We start from the raw sequence: 23,714 nt of genomic DNA, 5'->3' as shown, positions 1-23,714 counted from the left end.
ATGAAGATGGTGGGTGCTCTGGCCAGAGCCTGAAGCCCAAAGCAGAGAAAGCAGTATGACTTCTCATGTTACAAGTATTTTTACCCTTTCTTACACAATTCAAATAACACAGCACTACCTTCCTATTGTTTCTTCCTATTGCTTTTGTTTTGAGATAATGTCTTGCTACTGTTGCCCCAGGTGATCTTGAACTTATAATATTCCTGCTTCCATCTCCCAAGTGCAAGGGTTATAAGTGCATATCCCCACAACCAGCTCTAACTATATTTCTACCTAGCATGATAGTGCTGGGTCACATAAACAGTTATTAGCAATACTAGTCTCACTGACTTGGTTTGGTGGTTAAGTAAGATATCATTAGCATGCACTCTGTCTGACCATATAGTCCATTCTCCCAGTTCCTGTGGACTAACCATACTTTTCTGCACTCCTCAAGAAAGCATGTCATTAGTCACAATTATCATCTTGAATCCACTTAATGTGATTTAAACAAACCATTCTGAATGATTACTAATAATTATCATTATTTCTAATAACATTTTGTACAACTCATAATAAATAACCATAACCATACTGGCCTAGATTGTGACAGCCCTCTTCACTCCCTGGTTTGCTTCATGATGAGTCAGGTATGCATTCTGACTATAAGGAATGAACATGCCACCCAACCTCACTATATCAGGAATACTGGAGTATGGTCCAGAACTCTATGCTTTAACAGGCTCTCAATCAAGGACACACAAGTCAGAGAGTCAATGAGTAGTTCTCAGGAAGTCACAGCAAGAAGGGCAATCTGGACAACTGCTTACTCCTAAATATGAACACAGGTGATCTGGGGAGGTGGCTCAGTGGGTACAGAATTTGCTGTGCAAGCACAAGAGCCTGAGTTCAGATGCCCCGTGTAAATGCCAAGCAGTCATGGTGGCTACCTGTAATTCCACAGATTGGGAGACAGGGCAATTTCTCAGGACAAGCTGGCTAACAGACTAGCCAGATCAACCAGCTCTCGGTTCAAGTGGGACTTCCACCTTAATGTATAATGTAGAGAGTGACTTAGAAAGACACTCAAGGTAAACCTCTGGCATGCATGTACATGCATGTACATACACATGCACACACATAGCTACACTTTGCAAACGTGCACCACACACACTACACACACAAGAACACAAAGTAAAACCTAATGAGGTAGTATATGCTGGTAATCTCAGCACTCAGAAGATGGAGGTAGGAAGATTAGAAGTTTAAGGTCTTCCTTGGCTGCACCGTGAGTTCAAGCCCAGCGTGGACCATAGAGGTAAGACAAAGAAAGGCCTCTCTTTCTCCTCCAGTCTCTATGCACTTACACGCTGATGACCTGATGCTTAGAATCTCAGCCACCTCTTTGTGCAGGAGGATGAGCCAAAGACACATCTGTCACAGGGTCTTGACATAATCAAGCCAGTAAAATAACTCAGCACGGATCCACCCTACATACAAGAACTTCTGAGATCTGAAATCTCTCTTCACTAAATAAAAGACTTATCAATAGTACAATAATTCTTTATTTTATAAACCATCAATGGAAAAAATGTTACTGCCCTAGTGAAACACACATAAAGTGTACCATGTATTTCAACTGCAGGATTGTCCAAATATGAAGAAATGTACATCTCAAAAAAAAACCAAAAAATATTTTTTCTTGTTTAAGCCAGATGAATAAAGGTTTTCTGGTTTTGCTACTCATAGTAATTGATTTTTAAGAGAATAATTGATTTTTTAAGGTGATTCTGTTTAATTTTGGGTATTCATTATGATGCAGAATATTCAAAGCATGAAAAAGAATAACAGAGGTGGATCTAGGGAAATCAAGAAAACATGAAAACTGAAGACACAGAAAGGAATACAGCTCAGAAAGAGGCACTTAGACTGCCCAAGCATCTGGGAACTGAGCAGCTAAACTTGCTCTAGATAGAGCTAGGAAGGCCGGTCAACAACCCAAAGAGCTACCTACAGGATGGGCAAATAATTCAGTTGGCAGAGTGCTTCAGGCACATGGCCCTGGGTTCCAATCCTTAGTATCCTGCTTCCATTCTGAAAAAGGCTTACACATTGAATAAAAAACCATGGTGAGAGCAAGGGTGTTCTTCCTGTAGTGTAGGGAAAACAGAGTCAAATCCCACCAGAACATAACTTCACAGACATCACTACATGCTTATCACGTACCATGGACCACAAAAAAAAAAAAAATATGTAAAGAAAAAGAAAACAGCTCCTCTTTAAGAGAAAACAGTTACTTTACCAATCTTTTTACTCTGCTCATGAAAAGAAACCTGAACCTTTTGCTAAACGTAATTCTACACTAAAACCAGTGGTCATAATCCAGAATTATTTTCTACTGAACTCAGAACCATTTAAAATGGTGATAAATCAACAAACTTAATATGAAAATTGTCAGAAAGCATGAAGCAATTCTCATGAGGGATGCTCCTACCAACTACCATTTTTTCAAACTTGGAAATGCTCTTTGTAAAGCATAAGCACAGAGCAACTCAAATTGTCCATGACAACATCTTACCATGAGTGTTTTCAACCTTTGCTCTCCAAGCTATGCACTTACAAAATGGGCTTCTTTCTAGAACGATGCTGCAGGAAAAATACAACTGGCCCATGTCTGATCACTATGGTCAAGCCCCAGGTGCTAATCTAGGGTTAAAAGGCTCAGAAAATCTACCCAAATCTGCCTCCCCTGTGTCTCTCTTTAATACATAAATATTTCTTGAGATCTGCTTGAGAGAAACACCCATGTAATAGAATTAAGTCCTACAATAAAATGTAAGGGCAAAATAATAAAAATTAGTAATACAAAAACATATACTGGATTTGCTAGGGGCCCTTAGACGGAACAGAACCCATCATTTTCCTGTGTACATGCTGTCACTCCTTTGTTTGGTTTCTAACAACATTTATATATTACTTCGTTTATGCTAAGCACCAAACACATACTCATTTTGCCTTTGGGGGTGGATATGTCAAAATTATCTCCCTTAACAGCTGAGGAACTGAGGGTAAGACAGCTCAGCAGTTTACCTAAGAACACAGAACTTAATATGGACTGAATGGCATTTCTCTCCTCTCTTCCCTAGTCCTAACCAAAAATACAGACAGGACAAAATTATACAGAAATCTCAAAGGGACAGCCTTTGCTAACAGCCCCACTACCTTAGTAAGTTCACTCACATGCTAATGTGGAAGGAAGTGTGCGCCCGCAATGCTCCTGTCTACAACTGGAAAAGCAAGAGCAGCCAGGCCAGCATTACTCCTGCCTGACTCCCCACTGGGCCTGCCTATTCAGGGGCAGAAAGTCAAGTCATCCTACAGGCTTCAGCTTCAATGCTGGGAAAACAGTGAGGTTTGAAAGCGCCTCAAGCAGAGCCCACAGTTCTCTGATCCTTTTCAATCTCAAACTCTGCAACTGAGTACCATCCAGCCATGCTAGGAATGAGGTCAATTACGAGAGTACCTGCTAGACTTTCTCTCCTCCTCTCTGCTCCTGGGGTTCAGACTCTCTCTTCCCAGTACTCACTCAGATCTGTCATTAGCCCTTTCCTCTCCATGAAACAGGTCCTACAGTTAAGCTATTCTGAGTCTTCTCTCCTATGAATTCCTGCAGGACAAACAAAAGATACAAAGAGGTGGTGGAGGGCGGGGAGATAATGCAGCCAAAATTCATAGGTTCTTGCTTTAAGTCATTATTTTATTTTATTTTTTTTATTTGCAGTCTTTCCCCAAAAGTCACTATTTTTAAAAGGCATGGTGAACTGGCTAGGGTTTGACCCAGGAGGAAAGTGTTGGCCTACCAAACACGAGGCCCTAGAATCAATTCCCAGCATCACAAAAAATAAAATATACAACATATGGCCAAAATACAAAGGAAGACACATGAACAGACATATATTCTGCGGTGCTTTAAATCATAAGATGGCGTTTCTTTCCATCCACGATTATCTACCACATTTGTCTCTCCGTCACACACTCGTCAGATGTGACACAGCAGACAGGCATCAGCTTTGGACACCTGAGACCTACCCCATACAAGCATCACCACTTCCTTACGGTACAAGGCACTGAAACTTATGGGTAAACGCCACCTGCCTACAGAGGCTCCAAAGAGATGGTGTGTTTTAGGATGTCAAACTACTTGAGGTACCAACAGGTTAAGACAGTTTTGGATACAAGCAACCCCTCAGAAGAAACATGCCATACTAAGTTCTTACCTGTGACTATCTTAAGCAGGAAAGCCAGGTCAACTACCACCTGTAGTTTTAGGGAGAATTTTGCCAAATTATAGCTCAGCTTACATCTACCTAGACAAATGAGACAGGGTCAAAGGATAGCAGAGAGAAGAGTATTCACTCCTGGCTAATAGCATACTAAGGTCACAATTTATTAGCACCCCATTTTCTTCCCCCTCCCTAACTCAGTCCTCAATGTAAATATGTGTTAATTCACACACTATGCTTCTGGAAATTAACGATGAATCCCAATGCAGTACATGAAATGCTTCATCAAGGACAAAAGTAGTCAAGAGACACCAGGAAGACAATATATACTATTCTTTCATCCAAAGACCTTAAATTTTCATTAAGATGGCCTATTTTAGTCTATTTCTATTGCTATAACAGACTAATACCAGAGACTGGGAAGTTTATAAATAATAGAAAATGGTATGGCTCATAGTACTGAAAGCTGAGAAGTCCAAGGCTATGGCTGTGGCATCTGGCAAGAAATAAATTTGCTGCTGTACCCCATGGCAGGCAAAAAGGCACAAAAGACAAAGACTAAGAAAAGGGTCATTGCTTTCACAACGAGCCCACTCAAAACAACTGCCCCATTCCCACAGTGGCCCTAGTACATCCACATGGGCTTCTAACAAGTCTCACATCCTTGGATGGTTAATTGCCCAGCTTGGTCATGGAAATCTGACTGGGGCCTTGAGAGCATAAAGCGCACGCACACACACACACACACACACACACACACACACACACACACACACCAAAATTCCCAAGCAACAATTCAAGGCTATGGCCTTAAGGTGCAGGGTTTTTAAGAAGCAGAACCCTCATAAATGGGATCAGGGTCCTTAGAAAAAGAGTCCCAAAGAAACTAAGTTGTCCTTCCCACCACATGATGATGACACCAAATGTCCATCAAAATTCTGCACCAAGAACAAAGGAGCCAAGAAACACTAGGACAGTATGCACTGTTCTTTCATCCAAGGATCTCCAACTCCTGATGATCTTCATCTGTTTCTGTTGCTATAAAATCTGAAACTGAGTAATTAGTAAAAACCAAGAGTAGATGCTCACAGATACCAACCAAGTCCGCCAATACCTTCACCTGGACTTCTCAAGTCTCTCAAACCATTTAAAAAAAAATTACATCTTTTGGTTATAAGCAACCTCTAATACAGTATTTTGTTACAGTACCCTGAATGAACTAGGAATCAAAGCTCCTTTATCCTAATATTTCTATGTTTAAGACAGGAAATATCAACACTAGCATTCAGATAAAAAGTATAATGAAAAACAGTAATGGGTGATTCCCACAGTCACAAGAAAGGGTCTAAGAGGGCAATGGGGCATCCATGTCTATGAAGCAAATGCTTCTGTGCTTTCTCGAAAGGATTCCTGTAGAGTCTGACAGAGTGAGGCTGGGAGATAGCGGAGGAGGCAGCTCCAAGCGCACTGCATCCCTATGGAAAATATGAGGAAGGAAGGAGCCAGTTGTCCATCAGAGCTCTGCAAATCAGTCAAAAGCTAAGCAACCAATGGAACCTGCAATCAAGGAAACGTCAACTAAAAATAGCAAGCAAGTTTACAGCGTTCTTATCTGTCTTTCCTGCCTGGTGCAGTAGCCCACATTCCCAGACTGGGACACATCCCAGGCTCCAATAGGAGTAGAGCAGACATTCTTGCTCCATTTTACAGTAACTGCTCTAGTCTGTCACAAAAACCTGCTGCATACCCAGCCCAAAATCCACCCAAGCTGGAGGAAGGTTGGCAGTGTTCAAGATTACCTGTGATAAAAGTACCACAACTGAGACATAAGATAGACCTGGGAGACCCCATAGGAGAAGACAAAGGTGTCCTTGGGAATTAGAGCAATCAAAAGCAGCCTACACATGGGAGGATTTCAGAAACCACACACATGTTCTGAGGATATAGGCTCAAAAGCAGCAAGAGGAGATCCTAAGGGATTTCACCTTAGGTTGAACTTGTACTAGACATCAGTCTGACTAACTGGTCAAAGTGGAGCCAGCAAAGAGTCAACTGACGAAGACTTGGAGGGGGTCTAGCTTGTTACTTACTTGGTTTTGCTTTTTTCCAGTTCTGATGACTCAGGATGATGAAACAAAAGAGCCATAAATTCAAGGTCAGCCTAAGTTAAAGAGCAAGCTTAAAGCCACTGTAGATACCTTAGAGAGACCCTAAAATAAAAAGCATTTTTAAAAGTTGGAGGAATAGCCCAATAGGACAGCATTTGCTTATCACGGTAAAGGCTCTAGGTTCAATCCCTATCTTAGGATTTCTACCACTGCAATAAAACACCATGCCAAAAAAGCAAGTTGGGAGGAAAGGGATTATTCAGCTTATAGTCCCACATTGCTGTTCATCACTGAAGGAAGTTAAGGACAAGAGATCAAATAGGGCAGGATCCTGGAGACAGGAGCTGATGTGAAGGCCATAGAGGGGAGCTGTTTACTGGCCTGCTTCACATGGCTTGTTCAGCAAACCTTCTCAGAGAACCCCAGACCAACAGCCCAGGGATGGCACCACCAACCATGGACTGGGTCCTCCCGCATTGATCACTGAATGAGAAAATGCCTTACAGCAAGATCTCATCGAAGTATTTTCTCAACTGAGGCTCCTTCCTCTCTAATGGTCTAGCTTGTGTCAAGTTGACACACAAAATCAGCCAGAACAACAGACCCCCTTGTCAACTTGACACACCAATACATCACTATTAAGCCATAACCCTTTCTTTCTTATTCAACCCAAGATCTCATATTAAAATTATAATTTTAAAAGTCCCACAGTCTTTACAAATTGAAACACATTAAAAATGCAGTCTCTTTATCCAATCTCCTTTAAAAGTTCAAGTCTATCTCCTTTAAAAATCAAAATTAAATACTTTCTTCAAGAGGCAAGAACCAGAGCACTGTCACACCTAAATCAAACAAAATCAAACTTTAACAGTATAAGTAACTCAATGTCCAAATTCTGGGACTCCTCCAACTTGGGGCACTTCTCTGGCTCTGCCTTCCTCAGCACACACAGCTCGTCTTCTAGGCTCCGGCTGGCTCCACTCCACTGGTACTGCTGTTCTTGGTGGTCATCCCACAGTGCTCGCATCTCCACAGTGCTGGATCTTCTGCTACAACAGGGCTGCACTTTCACCAATAGCCTCTCCTAGGCTCTCCTCACAGTGCCAAGCCTCAGCTTCTCTGCATGACCCGTTCCTGCCTTCAAAACCAGTACAACCTGGGTGATGCTTACCAAGTCCAGATGTTAACAGAAGGTACAACCTTAGCCATTTCTGAAAAGCAGTTTCTCTGCTCTCAGGAAACAAATCCCAGAAGATTTCACCTCAGTGATGCTGGTTTCTTCTTAGCAGTCAGTACAATCCCAGACAATTCAAAGCAACGCAACAATACACCACAAACTTCCAAACCACCACATAGGACAAGGAATTGCATCCCTACAAACACACATTAAAAACAAGGGGTAAGGGAAAGGTGATAGCCCTCAATAACAAAAACCAAAAAACAAGCAAACCCAGGAGAAAAAGGATGAGGGAATCAGATTTACAGAAAAAGCATAATCCACCAGCAAACACAAGCATAAAGAGTACAAGGCACAGGAAGTTTGAAGTCCATTCCATAAAACCGGAAAGTACCTAAGAAGGCCACTGTCTTTACTATGAGAAAACATTAAAGCAACTTCTAAAATCTAAGTTCAGTATCAATAAGCTATAGAAAGTGAAATGGAGAGCATTACCAATCAATGAGAGTCCACTCATCAAAGACACAATACATGAAAAATAAGAAAGGAAATAAAGTAGCACCTGACCAGAGCAAGGATTAACAGAGCTCAAGAAAAGATATGAAGTTCAAGAAGCCATGTTCCAGAGTGGATGGACCTTCAGTGAAGACAAATAATGAACAAGAGCCTTGTATGGCACATCAACCAACTAGATCCAGCAGCTATAGCAGATACTACCCCAAATACAAAGGCAGATGCTCTGGTTAAAGGTACTTGAACACAGAACAGGAAAAGTGCACCCTGGTCCACAGAGCAGATCTCTTGTCAATTCAGAATGACGGAGATGGGACAAAGCACCTCCACATTTCTGACTGAACAAAAGCTTCTCACAAAGCCATCAAGCTGTCACAGTGGTTCTGGGCACTCTCCACCAACACAGGCCTGCCTCCAAATAAAATCAGTTTGGTCCACTGTTACCACGAAGGTGATGCAGAAGACATGGGGGTTTTGTTCATGTTTGCTGCTTCCTGTTGCTTTTTCTTAACCACAGAAAGTGCCCTCATAAACCCATTTTGAACTGTGAAGCTCTTCTATTCCTCTATATGGCTGTCTCTGGTTTGTCAGCAGGAGCAATGTCAGAAAGCACACAAACCCCAAAGAAAGACCTCAGGAATATAGTCCTACACATGACTTATGGGGAAACATTTACTATAACCAAGCTGCTCCCAAAGAGGGTTTAATCTAGAAACAGCCCACAGCGAGTGCAACTGTTTCAGACTTTCATCAGTCTTATTTTTGTCGTGATAGTTAAGTCACTGGGCCTATCAACAGCGTACCTGGGGATGGGGTAACACAGGCATTAAGCACAGAAGACTTTAAATTTAAAGTTTTAAGCCCAATTACATATGGATTGTGAACATTCTGTGCTTTCTTCTCAACTCACCCTACCAGTTCCTTGCTTCCACTACTTCTGCTAACTCCAATTCCAGGGATGCAACACCTTCATCTGGTCTCTACAAGCCATGAGGCATGCACATTGTACACACATGTACACGCAGGCAACCAGCCAGACACGTAAAGTAAAAATTAAAATACCAAGTGTCGATGAGCACTAGGAAAGTCACTCACTTAAAAGTTAAGACACCACTGGCTGAGAACAGTGCAATGCCCCTTCTATAAACTCTCCTGCCCATGCAGCCCGATTGTTAAGCGTCTGATGAAGCAAAATGACAACAGCTGTCAGCTACTCTCCCATGAGAGAAAGATGACAGAGGATGGCCACGGCACCAGAACAGTGTGCTGTCTCCAGTCCAGCACTTCCTCTTCTCTCTTCCAGATGGTGAGCGGCACTCCACCCATTCACAACAAGTGTAGGAGCCTGTACTGCACATCCCTTCCCAAAACAGTCTCTCAGGAGCACACTTCTGCAGCAGTAAGGAAATCAAAGTGTGTGCCCAACTAACTCTTCCTGCAGCAGGGCACTACACTGCACTAGAGCTGCCAGCTGCTGCCTAAACACTATTTTCTAACATCTTCTGAAGGCTAGTACTTACTCAAATAGATTTTTAAAAGAAATGAATGCGAAATATTGTAATTATTAGAAGATTATTATAATTAGGTATTCTGTTCTTTTCTTTGATACAAGGAACAAAGTGCCTGCAACTTGCAAGGAACACCAAGTGTCTCCTTTAGTTGCTTTTTAATCATCTTGGAGGTTACACTGATCCATAAGGCAGACATCCTGGCCTGAGTGTGCTTCCAATTATAGATGTCCCCTCAAGTCTCCAGCAAAGTTCATCAGGTCTTCTCATGATCCTACTCCCCAGATGCCAGTCAAGCAGAGGAGAAAAGAAAACAGACAGCCATGGAGTACTATCACCTTCTCAAACATCTCATATCCACCTTGTGGAGAGCAGAGTGCTCTCATACATCCAAGGGGATTTAACCTCTCCTTTCTCTAAGACAAGGAAAAAGAACACAAATTTGTGCACAATATATACACATCAGAGCTGGGTGAGTGCTCAAAACCCTTTTTAAAATTCTGATGATCTACTGTTTCACCCTGGAAGTAATGCACGGCTCCTCGACCCCACGCACTATTCTTTCTTCACCTACCGGATCAATGAGCCTTCAGCACATCCTTCCAATCCCTTCCAAATCACATCACCCCTCTGTGTGCCAGCAGCAGCCATGTGAATGCAAGGCCTTTCTTATGATCCATCTTTCCTTTATGGCACAGTGTATAAAACCAGACAAGAATACAAGCCTGCAGCTTATCTTCCACCTTAAGTTACATTTAAAGCATGAAAATGGGTGTCAACTTCTGACCCCTAGGAATGAGATGCTCTGCTCTGCACACTCCCCCAAGAATCTCACAGGAAGACCTTGTAAGATGCTTTTACAAGGATCCCAGTTCCTGTAATGAATGTTCCCAACCTGGCAGACTACCACAATCTGCCAAAAGGTCTGATATATATTTGTTAACCTCGTTATATAATTTGCAGTTGACTCTCATGTCTGAGATCTTATTACCCACACAAGTCACAAATTGACTTCTTAAAAGAAACAAGAATTTTCATCTAGAGCTCTGCATGGGCTCATTGGTGGTATATTACATAAGGGAACCTTAATTATTAAATAGCTGCTAAATAAATATATAGTTATTATTTTCATGTGTCAGTGACCCAGTTTTAAAGGCCATTTAAGAATCACAGAAAATGTAACCTATTATTAGTAGAGAATTAGTAGAGAGCGTGCTTTTAAACAGCAGTTAAGGACTTCCTTTCTGGAATGGTAGGTGCCACCTATTGTTAAAGTATCTTTCGGACTTGACTATGAACGTCAAGAACATACTGACCTCTCTCAAGAGCACACTAGGTTTAGTTTCAGAGTTAAATCACACTTGAATTAGTAACACCTTTGTAAAGAATTTTCAGATAATTTTAATTCATCCTCAAGAGTTACTAACACAAAAATTAAATACTAATCCAGTATATTTTGGTACACAAAAAGTTCCAAATTTAAGTATAAAACTTTGCAAGGTTTTCTAGGTAAATTATTTGGTGGTCTATAAAATTAGCAGATAGAAATAAAGTCATTTTGGAGAGCCTGGGTTCAATAAAAGTCCCACGAAGGAAGAGAATTTCTTTAAAGGGACATTAGCTGTGGCTAAAAATCAAAACCTGGTCTTTTCTAAACCAAATAAACTATAAAACTACGTTTTAAAATTTGAAACACTGACAAGTCTAGGTATGGGGCCACAATACCTTGTGAAAGACATTTTTCAATAAAATATCACCAGGGAAGACAGCCTCGTCAGCTAAGTGCACAACAGGCATGGGAACCTGAGTTGGATTTCCAGAGCCCCCATGAGAAACAGCCAGGTGCAGTGGCACACACTTGTAATCCCAGCAGGGCAGAAACAGAAATAGGAGGCTGCCTACTGGTGAGTTCCAGGCACTAAATACACACATACATACATACATACATACATACATACATACACATGTACATGTCAAGATGAGGAGGGCCTGAGGAACAGCATCCAGGGGTGCCCCTGCACATTTTAATTTAGGTGTACTTAGTATGTGGCTTGGCCTTTAAGTCATTACACTTCGCTCTTAGTTTTAAAGATTAAATAATGAACTATTTTCTAGACCCTACAGGCAAAGACGGTTATACATTTTTAAAGGGAACTGTACAATGGATGCCCCACAGGACCCCCAAGTTCTGAAATATCTCTTTTTAGAGAAGCTTTGCTGATCTAAATTAAATTAAAGCAAGAATCAAAATTTTAAAAGGCAATTGTGGAGCCAAGTATGGTGGGGTATGACTATTTCACAGCATTGGGGGGGCAGAAGCAAGAAAATCACCCACAAATCTGGAGCCAGCCTGACTTATGCAGTGAGTTCCAGGCCTGTTGGGTTGCACAGTAGACTTTGTCTCAGACAACAGAACAGATAGGTGAGACGGCTCAGCAGATAACAGTGCCTGCCATGTAAGCCGGAAGGCCTGAGGTCAATCCCTGAATTCCATAGTGAAAGAGAAAACCTACTCCGGGAAGTTGTTCCTTGACTTCTACAGGCACATCATGGTGCATGGGCACCCACACATACAGAAACCAACAAGAAACTTAAAAACAACCACAATAGGCAATTTCTTTTTATACTCTACAACCATTAGCATGATATATGTGTGTGGACTTTTATCAATCCTTTGACAAGTTCATACAATGCATACTGGACCGTATCCATCCCCCTCTCTCACAATACATGTATTTGCCACTGTAACCTGGAGAGTAGATGGTTTACATAGTTACTTCTTTCTTGGTTTCATTTCACCAAAATGTAAACTCCTTCTGGCAAGAAGTGGCATGGCCACTAGGTTCATCCCTAACCCTGGCATCTAAGTGGAAGTAGTACGTGTCGCTTAAGCCAGAGCCTAAAGAAACATGCCCACTCTCTCCTCTCTATGGCCAGATGTTCTGCAGGTTGAGGAACCCAAGCGTCATAGAAATGTGAGGGCCACCACCAGTCAATACCACCTGCAGCCAGGACACAGCAACAGGCCATGCATTCTTACTATGTCATTCAGTTGAGGTTGTTTTTGTTAGTGCAGAAACTAGCAGTGATTAATGTACAGGCAGATCTGCAGCCTCCCACTTAAGCAGCTTCTTGATTTGGAAGTTCTACTCAGCCTTCAAAAAAAAGTAAAGGGGGAAAAAAAAACCCTATGAAAACAGATTGTTTATATTGCAGAAAGCAGTCTGTTTATTCTACCCATCAGTCTTTTCCCTGACAACTGGCTACTGTTGCTCTTTTTGTTTACTGTGTGCTCAGAAGAATTTTAATATAAACCCTTGCTATAACCACATAACAAATGGAAGCAAATCCCCAAACCACTCAGTCTCCAGGCACACTATTCAACAGGATCACTTCTCATCCAGTGGCAAGGTCACAGAAGTAGACACTTAAAAGGGGGTTAAAACTGACCCTCTTTGCTTCTTTGCTATAAGCAAGGACCACCTAAGCATGAAAAGAGCAATCATTTTCACTTGACCTTGGAGTAGTCTCACCCAAGCTAGACTTCCAGTACAGCAGAACCTTGACATTTCAATGGCTGCATCTTGACATCTTTCAATTCAAAACACATGTCATAGTACATACTTGTATACCGCGGGCTTCTTCATGTGCAACCGTGAAGTGGGAACAGAAGCATGTGAGGAAGTGGCATTAGTTTGAGGCCCATTCTTCTTAGCATGTTCTGCAGCTATAGATGTTCTCACAAATAATGAGAAAATGGCAAAAAAGACTGCTGCTCCAAAATAATGCTGAGAATCATATTAAATACCTTCCTCTAGGGCCAGCAAGATGGCTACCAAGCCTTGTGACCTGTGTTCAATCCCCAAAATTCAAATGAAGGAGAAAGAGAACCAACTCCACAATTTGTCCTCTGATCTCCATGCATGTGTGTGCACACACAATACTGTTTTAATTTTTTAAAAAAGGATTCTACATATGAGACTCAAGGAAGACGCAGAATCACCCAGACACACGGCTGAATGAAATGTCTTTGCAAAGTGAGCCTTGCTTGCTATTATCTGTATCTGAGCCTCATGATTTTTATTACTGGTTTGCTTACAAAGTAACAATTTTAGGTAATCTGTCTCTGCTCTTTTCCCCACAGCCCTGATATTTGTACTTTGTCATTTTCCAGAATGAGAATCATCATAGTGTTCAAATAATGACCCTAACTTATTTCAAAACTCAAAAAAACTTCCGAGCCAACAGAGTATTTCATTACAAGTTACTGTCAAATGTCTCCACAGCACCATTCAGAACTTTAAGGACACTATAGGGCAACAGCAATTATTATATTACTATATAATCAACATTTTCATCAACCTCATTCCAGATTTTAAAAAACCTAAGCCAATGATTGTTTAAATACCTAAGTTCTATTAAAATCACCTACAGAGGTGGAGAGATGGTTTTAACGTTAAAGAGCACAGACTGCTCTTGCCGAGGACCTGAGGTTCAGTTCCCAGCAAAACATGGTGAATTACAACCATCCATAACTCCTGTTCCAGGGGACCCGGTGCCCTCTTCTGGTCTCTGCAGAAGCAAACAGTACACATGCTGCATACATGTAGGGAAAACATTCACACATAAAAAATATAAATAAATAAATCTTTGTAAAAAAAAAAATGCTAAAACCATCCAGAGACCCTTCATCATTCTTACCTCACTAAACCTAACCTGGCTAGAGATTAAGTTTACAAAACAACCCTAAATGATCTAGAATGTATTCCTTTCTCTTTAGAAGTACTCCTGTCAATACCGTATGAACTCAAGATGATGCCACTGTGTTCTCACCACTCCCCTATACGACAGCTGGGGAACCTGCTGGAAGCCTACAATTTCAGAATTCTTAGGTTCTTTTCTTTTCTTTTAAGGTTTCCATTTTCTTTGTTTATTTGTTTGTTTTGTCTCTGCCAAGTGTGGTGACACATGCTTTTAATCAATCACTCAGAAAGCAGAGGGAGATGGTTCTCCATCGAGACCAGCCTGGTCTACATAGTGAGTTGCAGGTCAGTCAAGGTTACACAGTAAGACCTGTCTCGGAAAAAAAAAAAAAAAAGAAAAGAAAAGAAAAGAAAAGAAAAGAAAAGAAAAAAAATCACTCTCACTTATATGTATGGGGTGTGGGTGTTTTGCTTGCATGTATGTTACAAGAGGTTGGGAGCCACCAGACATGGGTTCTGGAAACTGAACTCCGGAACTGAACTTGCTCTTGAAAAGCAGAAAAGTGCTCTGAAGAGTTGGGTCATCTCTCCAGTCCCTAATGTTCAAGATTCTTGGAGCCATCCCAATGCCAGAACTTATGGGCCAAAATCTCTCATGATGGATCTGAATATCTGACTTTGAAGTGAGCTGTGAGCTGGATGCATTTGTAACCCTGAGGCATTTCCAACAGATCAACATAGAACAATAAATAGAGACAGCTTGTAGATGTAACTATAGGTATGAATGGTGGCCCAGAGGGGTCAACCCGGCCATATCCTCCGGGCATTGTGGATTTATAGGGCTGGAAGCAGTCTACTCTGAGAAAAAGAGTTGGATTGATTGCTGAAAATGCTCTCAAGTCAAGCTCACTAGTGGTCCTCAGCTGTGTGTCACATCTGATGTCATCATCAGCTACAAGACTTAAAACTCTGCCCCAATGCCAAATAGGGTCTAATGTATTAGACTACAGAGCAAGGTGTCAGAGAACCTCAGCTCATTAACAAGTATCCCAGAACTCCAGGGGTACCACAAGTCTAATTCTAACTAATCAGAAGAGCAAACTCTCAGAGGGAAGCAAAGTTGCTGAGGTTGCCACACCAGCTGTCACGGCCTTCATTCAGGGAAAAGAATCCCATTAGGGAGAAAAGTGGGACCAGTTTTGCCATCTTTGAGAGACTGTCAAAACTTCCCTCCACCAGTGGCCAGTGGCAAAGGTTACAAAATCCCTGACCCTACTCCATCTACAGAATGGGTACAAAGTGTAAATTAGATGATTCATGTATAAAACAGAACTTGTTGCATTTCCCATACTCCTTAGTGATTTCTCAGTTCTCTTTCATTCTCATTGCCATTCCATAGTATCAAGAGTTACTTCTAGTACGTGTTACCCCAGCTGACAGCAAGTACTCCACATCCACCCTCTCCAACCCTAACCAGGAACTGGGGCAGGGCAAGGCGTGCTTTATCTACCTTTATTTGCTCCTCCAAAATTAACATGAAGCCTAAACTTTTTTTTTATGACAACCTTCACTTGGCACCTTCCAAAGGTGTAGCCAAATACAAAGGCCAAAATGCTGCGGAAAGACCAGCATGGCCACAGACATGCAAACTCAGTCACACAGTTCAGTTCCAGAGCCACCTACAAATAGTCTCACTTTTTAATAATGGCTCAATGAACTGAAATGAAGTCTGGAGTGACTTGTCACTATGGTTGACACACACAACCCCTTATCCCTGGGAAAAGCACCTGAAGAATGGTGCACACAACGTTACACAGTAAGCGACATGTTCACCAATTAGTGCCAGGAAAGCTTGCACTAAACAGACCTCCGTCACACTCTGATGCTCCACAGAAGCAGGCTCACCACACCAAATCACTACAAACACAGCGTTTGCTGGCTAGTTTTATGTTAACTTGACATAAGCTACAGTCGTGTGAGGGAAGGGAACCTCAAATACGAAAACGCCTCCATAACTAAGGCTGCGGGCAAGCCTGCGGGGCACTTTCTTAATTAATGATGTGGGAAGGCCCTGACAGTTGTGGGTGGTGTCATCCCTGTGCTGTGCTCCCGGATGCTGTAAGAAAGCAGGCTGAGCAAGCCAGTACTCAGCACTTGTCCATGGCTTCTTCATTCGCTCCCGCCTCCAGGTTCCCATCCAGTTTGAGTTTCTGGCATGGCTTCCCCTTCAATGATCTATCATTCAGGCTTTGTAAGCCTTTCCTCCCCAAGTTCATTTTGGTCATGACGTTTCATCCCAGCAATGTTAGCCCTAAGACACAGCTACTTTTTCTTGCTCCAAGCTGGGCTTGGCATGACAAAGATGTCAAGCATGTGCCATCTTGGCCTGAAAGGCAAGGAGAACGCTCCGCAACATCAGGGGGAGCAAGTGCTTAAAAAGGCACCATATTCTCTCCAAGCAGACTCCTGAAATTTTACATTTTAAAACATGTTTAAAAGGGGGGGGGAGACAAGTATTCAGTGTTTAATGGAATTGATTTTGACAATATGCAACTTAACAGATAACTTTTCTTAGAAACATGGCCCAAATCAAATGATAAACTCCTAACCAGGATCCCATGTAACCACATGAAATAGCACAATTTGGGTCACAAATGTGATAAAGGAAACAAATAGAACCCCAAAGACCTGCAGTAAAGGACTGAGTCAACGGGTGCTTATATATGTTGACAAGCAACCATTTGCCAAGAGGTAGAAACAAGAAAAGAGCGAAAACCTTTCTCACAAGCTCTTCCGCATGAATGATTTCAATGCAAACAACATGCCTAGCAGGTATTAATGAACAGACCTTGTTCTTGGAGCATTTCAAGCAAAATCAGTCCAAAAATAAAAAATGAAAATCCTTCCCCAGTAAATACTGCTTTAGAAATGGAGCAACAGAGATGAAACAGCTTAGCTGAATTGTCCTGCCTTTTAATATTGTTAACTCTACGAGCTATGCAAAGATAAAATCCAATCTGAAAGTCTGACATACGAAAATCACAGGCATCTTCCATAATTTCTTTCCAGTGAAGACTTTGAAAAGTTAAAAGAAGATGGGGGAGCAAATACAGCACCCCATTTAAATTCTAAAAGCTAAATCTAAAACTTTTTGGTTTGTCCCATAATCTAGACTTCAACTTTGCACAGACACAATTAAGTTTGGCTAAAAAAGGCATGGGGTGGGGGAGATTATCCTGACAAAAAGTACTGACACTGAACTCTAATTTCATTGGTCCCAAAAGTTTACTTCCAAATAATGCAATAGAACACATTAGAATTAATTCTCCCAGAAAAATTAACGTGACACTACACGAGACCAGAAGACAGTAATTTCAGTTTGTTCAAACAGAAGCCTAGCTATTAAATACATGCTGTAAAATCCCAACTAACAGTTCAAGATAGCTCTCAGACCCAAACTTTTTGAGCCCCACTGTTCATACCAGTCTCCAACAGACTGAACAACTATATCCCCAATGCCAAGCATACTTTGATTCAGCATCAATTATTTAGGGAAGGGGTTAAAATTTTAAATTTAAGATTTATTTTGAAAATGTTATTTGAGCAGCTATGCTCATAACAAAAAATTTTAATCTCCTGTTTGTAAATTTTTATCAGCAGGAAACAAATGATCTGCAGACGAATGCAGTTAGAGAAATAGTCGCTGGGATTAACCTGGAAAATCAAGATCAGTCTCACGAAAGTGAGCTTTTCCATGAATCTGCACATCAACTCTGCAGGACAAGGCTTCAATTCAGTCTCACGCTTTCTGAGATGTTCTGATGAGTCAGAAGAGACCAGAAGAAAACATTGAAAACACAAACTTTCTTCCATCTAACCCGAGTACAGTTCTATCAGCTGAGGTACTGAGGTCTGTTATCTACTTGGCATAAAAGTCTAGACCTGTCTCTTCGGAGGAAATATAGCACAAAGATTCATCCTTGTGTAGGCTTTACTAGAAAAACCGTTCCCCTTACAAATGCTGTCACTGACAAAGTCATTGGTTCCAGAACTGAAGCCGATTTAAGTCGGAGGGCACAGGGTGACTAAGGTTTCAATGGTTTCCTGATGTAGCCAGTGAGGTAAACACTGAGAGAAGACGGTCAGTAAGGAAGACAGCGACAGTAGTCAGTCAGTGAGGTAAACGGTGAAAGGAATCAGTCAGGCAGTGAGGCAGACAGCAAGGCAGCCGGTAGACAGTGAGATATCAGCAGACATTCAAGTAGACGGGGAGATGATCAGGGAGAAGAGCAATGGCAGTCAGTGAGGTGGGTAGGTAGACAGTGAGCTAGTCAGCAGCCAGTGGAGGTAATGGTGTACTGAAGCAGTCGTTGTGAGGGATTCAGTAGGCAGACAGACTCTGAGACAGTCAGCAGACGGTGAGCCGGTGAGGCAAACAACGCCATAGTCAGGTAAGCAGTGAAGGTAATCAATGAGGTAAACAATGAGGTAGACAGTGGGGCAGGCAATGAAGACAGCCAGGTAAACAGAGACGGTAGTGAGATAACGATGCAACCAGTGAAGCAATCAGTTAGTGAAGTGGTCAGAGAGACTGAAGAAATCTAGCTGGTTGAGCTAGTGAGGTAGACAGGCAGTGGAAAAGGTAGATAGTGGGGTAGCCAGTGAGGTAGCCTGTCAGTTGATGAGGCAAGAAGGGTAGCCAGTGAGGTAGCCTGCTAGTGAGGTAGCCTGCCAGTGAGGTAGCCTGTCAGTGAGGAGGTAGCCTGCCAGTGAGGAGGTAACCTGTCAGTGAGGGGGTAGTCTGTCAGTGAGGAGGTAGCCTGTCAGTGAGGAGGCAGCCTGTCAGTGAGGCAGCCTGTCAGTATGTCGTCAATGAGAGTAAGACAGTGAGATCATCAGTGAGGCAGACATGTAAACAGTGAGGGAGTCAGGCACTGGGGCAATAAGTGAGGGTAGACAGCGAGGAGGCGAGCAGACAATGAAGGTAGTCAGCGAGGTAAAGAGTTAAAGTAGTCAGCGAGGCAGTGATGTAAACAGTGAAGCAATCAGTCAGAGAGGTGGACGGTAAGGCAGACAGTGAATGAGGCAGTCGGTGGGGTAGTCAGTCGGTGAGGTACACAGTTAAGGTTCCTTGGCAAGTGGCTTCGAGAGATGCACCTGACGCACCAGGACTTTACAGAATGGGAGGAAAGGGGCCTTGAGGCCAAGCTTGCATCTTGGATGTAAACAGAAATCACACATAATCCTGGCCATTAAAAACAGAATAGGTGCCCAAGTGGCTCAGTGATTTTCCAGAGGTGAGAGTTAACATCAAATGTTTGCTGCCATTAGATAGCATCTCATTCCCCCCCACCCCCGTCACTGCAAAAAGGGCACATCTATTCCAGAAAAAAAAAAGTCATTTTTCCTTCAAGGAGGGCAGAGGTGTGGAGCCGTTAGCAGGGGCTGGGGCTGCAGGAGGAGGAGGGGCATGAAAGGAAGGAGTGCTTTAAGGAGAGGCCCGACACCGGCCACTGCAGAGAGAAAACGGGAGGTGGGGGGGAGAAAGGAAATGTCTCTCGGGGAAGGGGAGGTGGGGGGCAAGGCCGAGGGCAACCGGCTGGAAGAAGCCAGGTTCCCTCCAGGATGCGAGCCGGGCTGCAGAGAGCGAGCGCCGGTTACCTTGGGACGGCGTTAACGGGGGCGTTAAGGGGCAACCGGTCTGCAGAGAAGAGGGAGGGCAGAGGCAGGGTCCCCTTCAAGTGCTACCCGGGGAAGGAGATGGGCAAATAGAGGGACCAGAGGCCTCCCCCGGGCCAAAAGGCGTGGCCAGCAGGCATCCTATTGACCGTCGCGAGATGCTAGGACAGTGCGCGGCTACCCCGCTCAGCCCAGCCCGGCCCGGCCCGACCGAAGGTCCAAGGAGCCCGCGCGTGGCCGCAGACCCCCCATCTTCCATCCCGCAGTGCTCTTACCTCCACACCTGCCCCATCTGCAGCAGGTGGATGACCGACTGCCAGATCCACACGGAGAGGCGGCACAGACGCTGCGCCCCTGGGGTGGCCGAGCCCCCCGCACCCGGGCCGCCGCGGGCCGCGCCGTGGCCGTAGCCGGCCCCCATCATTGGGGGTCCCCGGCTGCTGAGCCCCTCCACGGCGCCCAGTCCGCCGCCCGTGTAGTCCTGCACGAACCAGCGGAAGCTCAGGCTCTGCACCAGCAGCGACGGCACCAGCACGAAGAACAGGGTCAGCCCGAAGCAGCCGTAGTCCCCCTTGCGGTAGTAGTCGAGGGCCAGCCACAGGTCGGTACCCACGTCCCCGAAGAACACCAGCAGCGCCAGCACGATCCACAGGCAGTCGAGCCACGGCCGCTCCACCTGCGGCGACGCGGGCTGCGGTCGGCCGGCCGAGGGCGTCGGGGGGTGGCGGCCGGCGGCCCCGGGCGGCTGCAGAGGCTGGTCCCCCCCGTCGGCGGCGGCGGCGCTGCGGCGCGGCTTCTTGCCCAGCAGCGAGCGCAGGCAGGCGGAGCGGCAGCCCCAGTAGCACGAGGAGGTGTTGCAGCAGTGGCAGATGTGCAGCGAGCTGCTCTCGCCGGGCTCGCTGCCGTCGCCGCCGCCGCAGCCGCCTCCCCCGGGCTCCCCGTCCTCCTCGCCGCTGCCCACCGCCTCGTCCAGGTTGTGCAGCTGGGCGAAGCCCACCCCCACGCCACCGCCATCGGATTTCGCCGCCATCTTGACTCTCTTCCCAGCTCCGGAGGTTGGGGGGGGAGGGACGGGTGGGGGGGAGAAGGCAGGGACCGGGGAGGGGGGGAACGAATGGAGAGGAAGGGGGGCGGGGAGGAAGCGGGGGAGCAGACGAACGGGGGGGAGTGGGCCAGGGAACCCCCTCCGCTTCCGGGCGGGTGGCGTCACTTCCGGGCGAGCCCCCCAATCGCACGGCGCCCGCAGCCTCCTGGCCCTACCCTGCCGGCCAAGATGGCCGCCCTCCTGTGTCTCAGCTGCTGGGCGGGGGACCGGGGGGTTCTCCCCGCCAGGGCTCCCCTTCCCCTCTTCCGTTGACCCCGAAACCCATCAGGTTGACCCCTCGGCGTTTCAGAATCCCGCTGGGCTGAGTGAGACGGTCCAAAGTGTTCCCTGGAGGAGGCAGTGCCAGACGTTTTGGGGTCCCCTTCCTCTGCGTTGCAGCTCTCAGCTTTGCTCTGGGAGAAACGCCCCCTAACACCCGGCCGGCTTCTGGCGGAGGGGCGGGACCTCTGAGGGAAGGGGCGGAGCTAGTGCAAAGCAGGTGATTACTTGTCACTTCCGGGAGATAGGATGACCTCATTGTGTAGTTAGACACCCCCCCCCCCATCAAAATGACTGTCTCACCTCTTGGGCTGTTTTTCTTTTTTTTCTATTACATCCGTGCTATTTTCTTATCTTGAGGGGCTTTAAACAAATTACATAAGTCAGTATCGTTTCCACAAACTTACTGATTTTCACTTATGTTTAGGCACCTCTAATCTCTATTGACCTCCTGATTTTCCTGTCACTTAATAACTTTCCCATGTTTTGTAATAAAGTTTCCAGCGTTGTCTCAAGAAAATTCAAAAAAGAAAAAAGAAAAAGAAAGAAAGAAAGAAAGAAATCTAGCTAGAAATCAGCCTGGTTGCCTCTTTCATGTTGTAGCAAAAATTAGATGGGCATCGTATGACCTTGAGTGTTTTCTGCACAACCAAACGTACTTCTACCAACCTTTTTTTTAAAAACACAATTCTAAAACTCTGCAAAGACCTTCATTTGAAAGAGACCTTACACTGTATGTATCAATTACTTGTTCAGACAGTTTGAATGTGTGAAACTGGTCTTTGAGGGTTTTTTGGGAGGTGCTAAGGCTCTGTTAATAAACATGGCTTTAAGTGAGTGGAAATGTTGTTAATGTGCTATATCATTAAAATAGGTGCGGAGTACACTATGTAATCTTGGCTAACAAATTCCACAAGTGAGGCAGCACTGAATGGATTTGAATTACAATGCTCCTCCAGTGGACAACACAGCAAACTACTTGGTTGTTACTGATGAGTTAAAACAAGCATTTTAAAGAGAAAAGGGTGAAAAGAAAACACTGGTATTTTCTCACCAACCTCTAGATTTTTGATCCACTTTTCTTTCAATAAAACCTAATAATGGCAATAACTTTTTCAAGAATTCTAAGAAGACAAATAGGTAATATGTTTGTAACACTGAGATTCTGTAGAGTTACTTTGACAGCTTTAGTAGTTGTTTTGATGCATATGACACTTAACACTGCAAGAGCTACTCAACTTTTGAGAGTGACCATGAAAGATGAGAATACCCCCATTGTAGAACACAAGTTTTCATGAGTATATATACCCAAATAAACCTTGTAAAGGTTGGAAGACTAATTGAAGAGGATATTGCACAAACATTAGAGAAAGTGATTCTAAAATCTAATTTTTTTAAAGAAACCATATAACTGTATCTCTTGCTTCTTACTAGTTTAATCCTTTCACTTGCTAGAGTAATAGAACAGAGTTAACAGGCAAAAGAAATTGTGTTTGCATATAGATGAGAGATTGTTTCTTTGCTGGATTTGAAACACTTTAAATGTGATGAATTCTAGTTCCATTAAATTGATAACAAGAATAAACAAGATAATCTCTTTAAACCTCAGTTTTCAACTTTATATAATGGGAATAATAATACTTCCTTCTTTTAAAATGTGCTCAGTAATAATCTATTCAAAGCTCTCAACATGATACCACGTAGGCACTAGTCAATAAATAAATGGTAACTGCCTGTGTTATTGTTGCCATTATTGTTACTGTTACGTCTGTATCATGCCAACATATGTCTACGTAATCTCCATGAAATAGATTCGGTGACTCTAATAAAAGAAATCATTTTGAAATACTTGCAGGAAATGAGTGCAATTAATTTGTACTTTTAAATATATTTTCTTTTTTTAAACTGTGAGGCTATGAAATTAGAGACAAAAGCAGGCAGTAATAGCATATTTATGATTCTTATTTCTCTGTGCCCTGAAAGAACAGAATCTACTAGTGAAATTAGCTAAGTAAATTACACTCGCTAAGGCTGACAAAAGAGACTATGAGTCAAAAAGTGTCGCAATTGAAATTTCAAATAGAAATGCAAGATTCTGTCTTTTCAAGTGATTTCAACTTTGTAATTGCTGACTCAACAATTTTATATTCTGTATTTTTTGGAAGGGGGATATATTCTCATTCCAAAGCGTTCTAAAATTAAAGTCAGTTACAATGATAATAAACCTATCACAGAGACTTACTGAAAGATTAATATGAATTTGGCCCGTTCTATGAATGGTACTTTAAACCTATAATTTTAAATCACTTAAATGTTCTTGTGTATGTTTAGCAGTTCTCAGTATTGAACACATAGGCGCTAAATAGATGAAAGAGTGAATGACCAATTTTATGGGTAACTA

The 23,714-nt window shown here is 43.5% G+C and overlaps 1 protein-coding gene across 1 annotated transcript in view; it reads right to left on the bottom strand.

Moving 5' to 3' along the window:
- Xkr6 (XK related 6) overlaps window positions 1-21,505 on the bottom strand; it is a 216,755-nt gene extending 195,250 nt beyond the window's left edge. The window contains exon 1 of the mRNA XM_085698641.2: window positions 20,226-21,505. Within this exon, the coding sequence (XP_085554767.1) occupies window positions 20,226-20,980 (755 nt within the window). The 5' untranslated portion in view covers window positions 20,981-21,505. The remainder of the gene's footprint in view (window positions 1-20,225) is intronic.
- Window positions 21,506-23,714: the final 2,209 nt, after the last annotated feature.

Source organism: Myodes glareolus, chromosome 12, assembly GCF_982192425.1.
Source record: "Myodes glareolus chromosome 12, mMyoGla1.1, whole genome shotgun sequence".
Taxonomy (NCBI): Eukaryota; Metazoa; Chordata; class Mammalia; order Rodentia; family Cricetidae; genus Myodes; species Myodes glareolus.
Note: the sequence above shows the minus strand (reverse complement) of the source record. Positions and strands in the feature narration are given on the sequence as shown.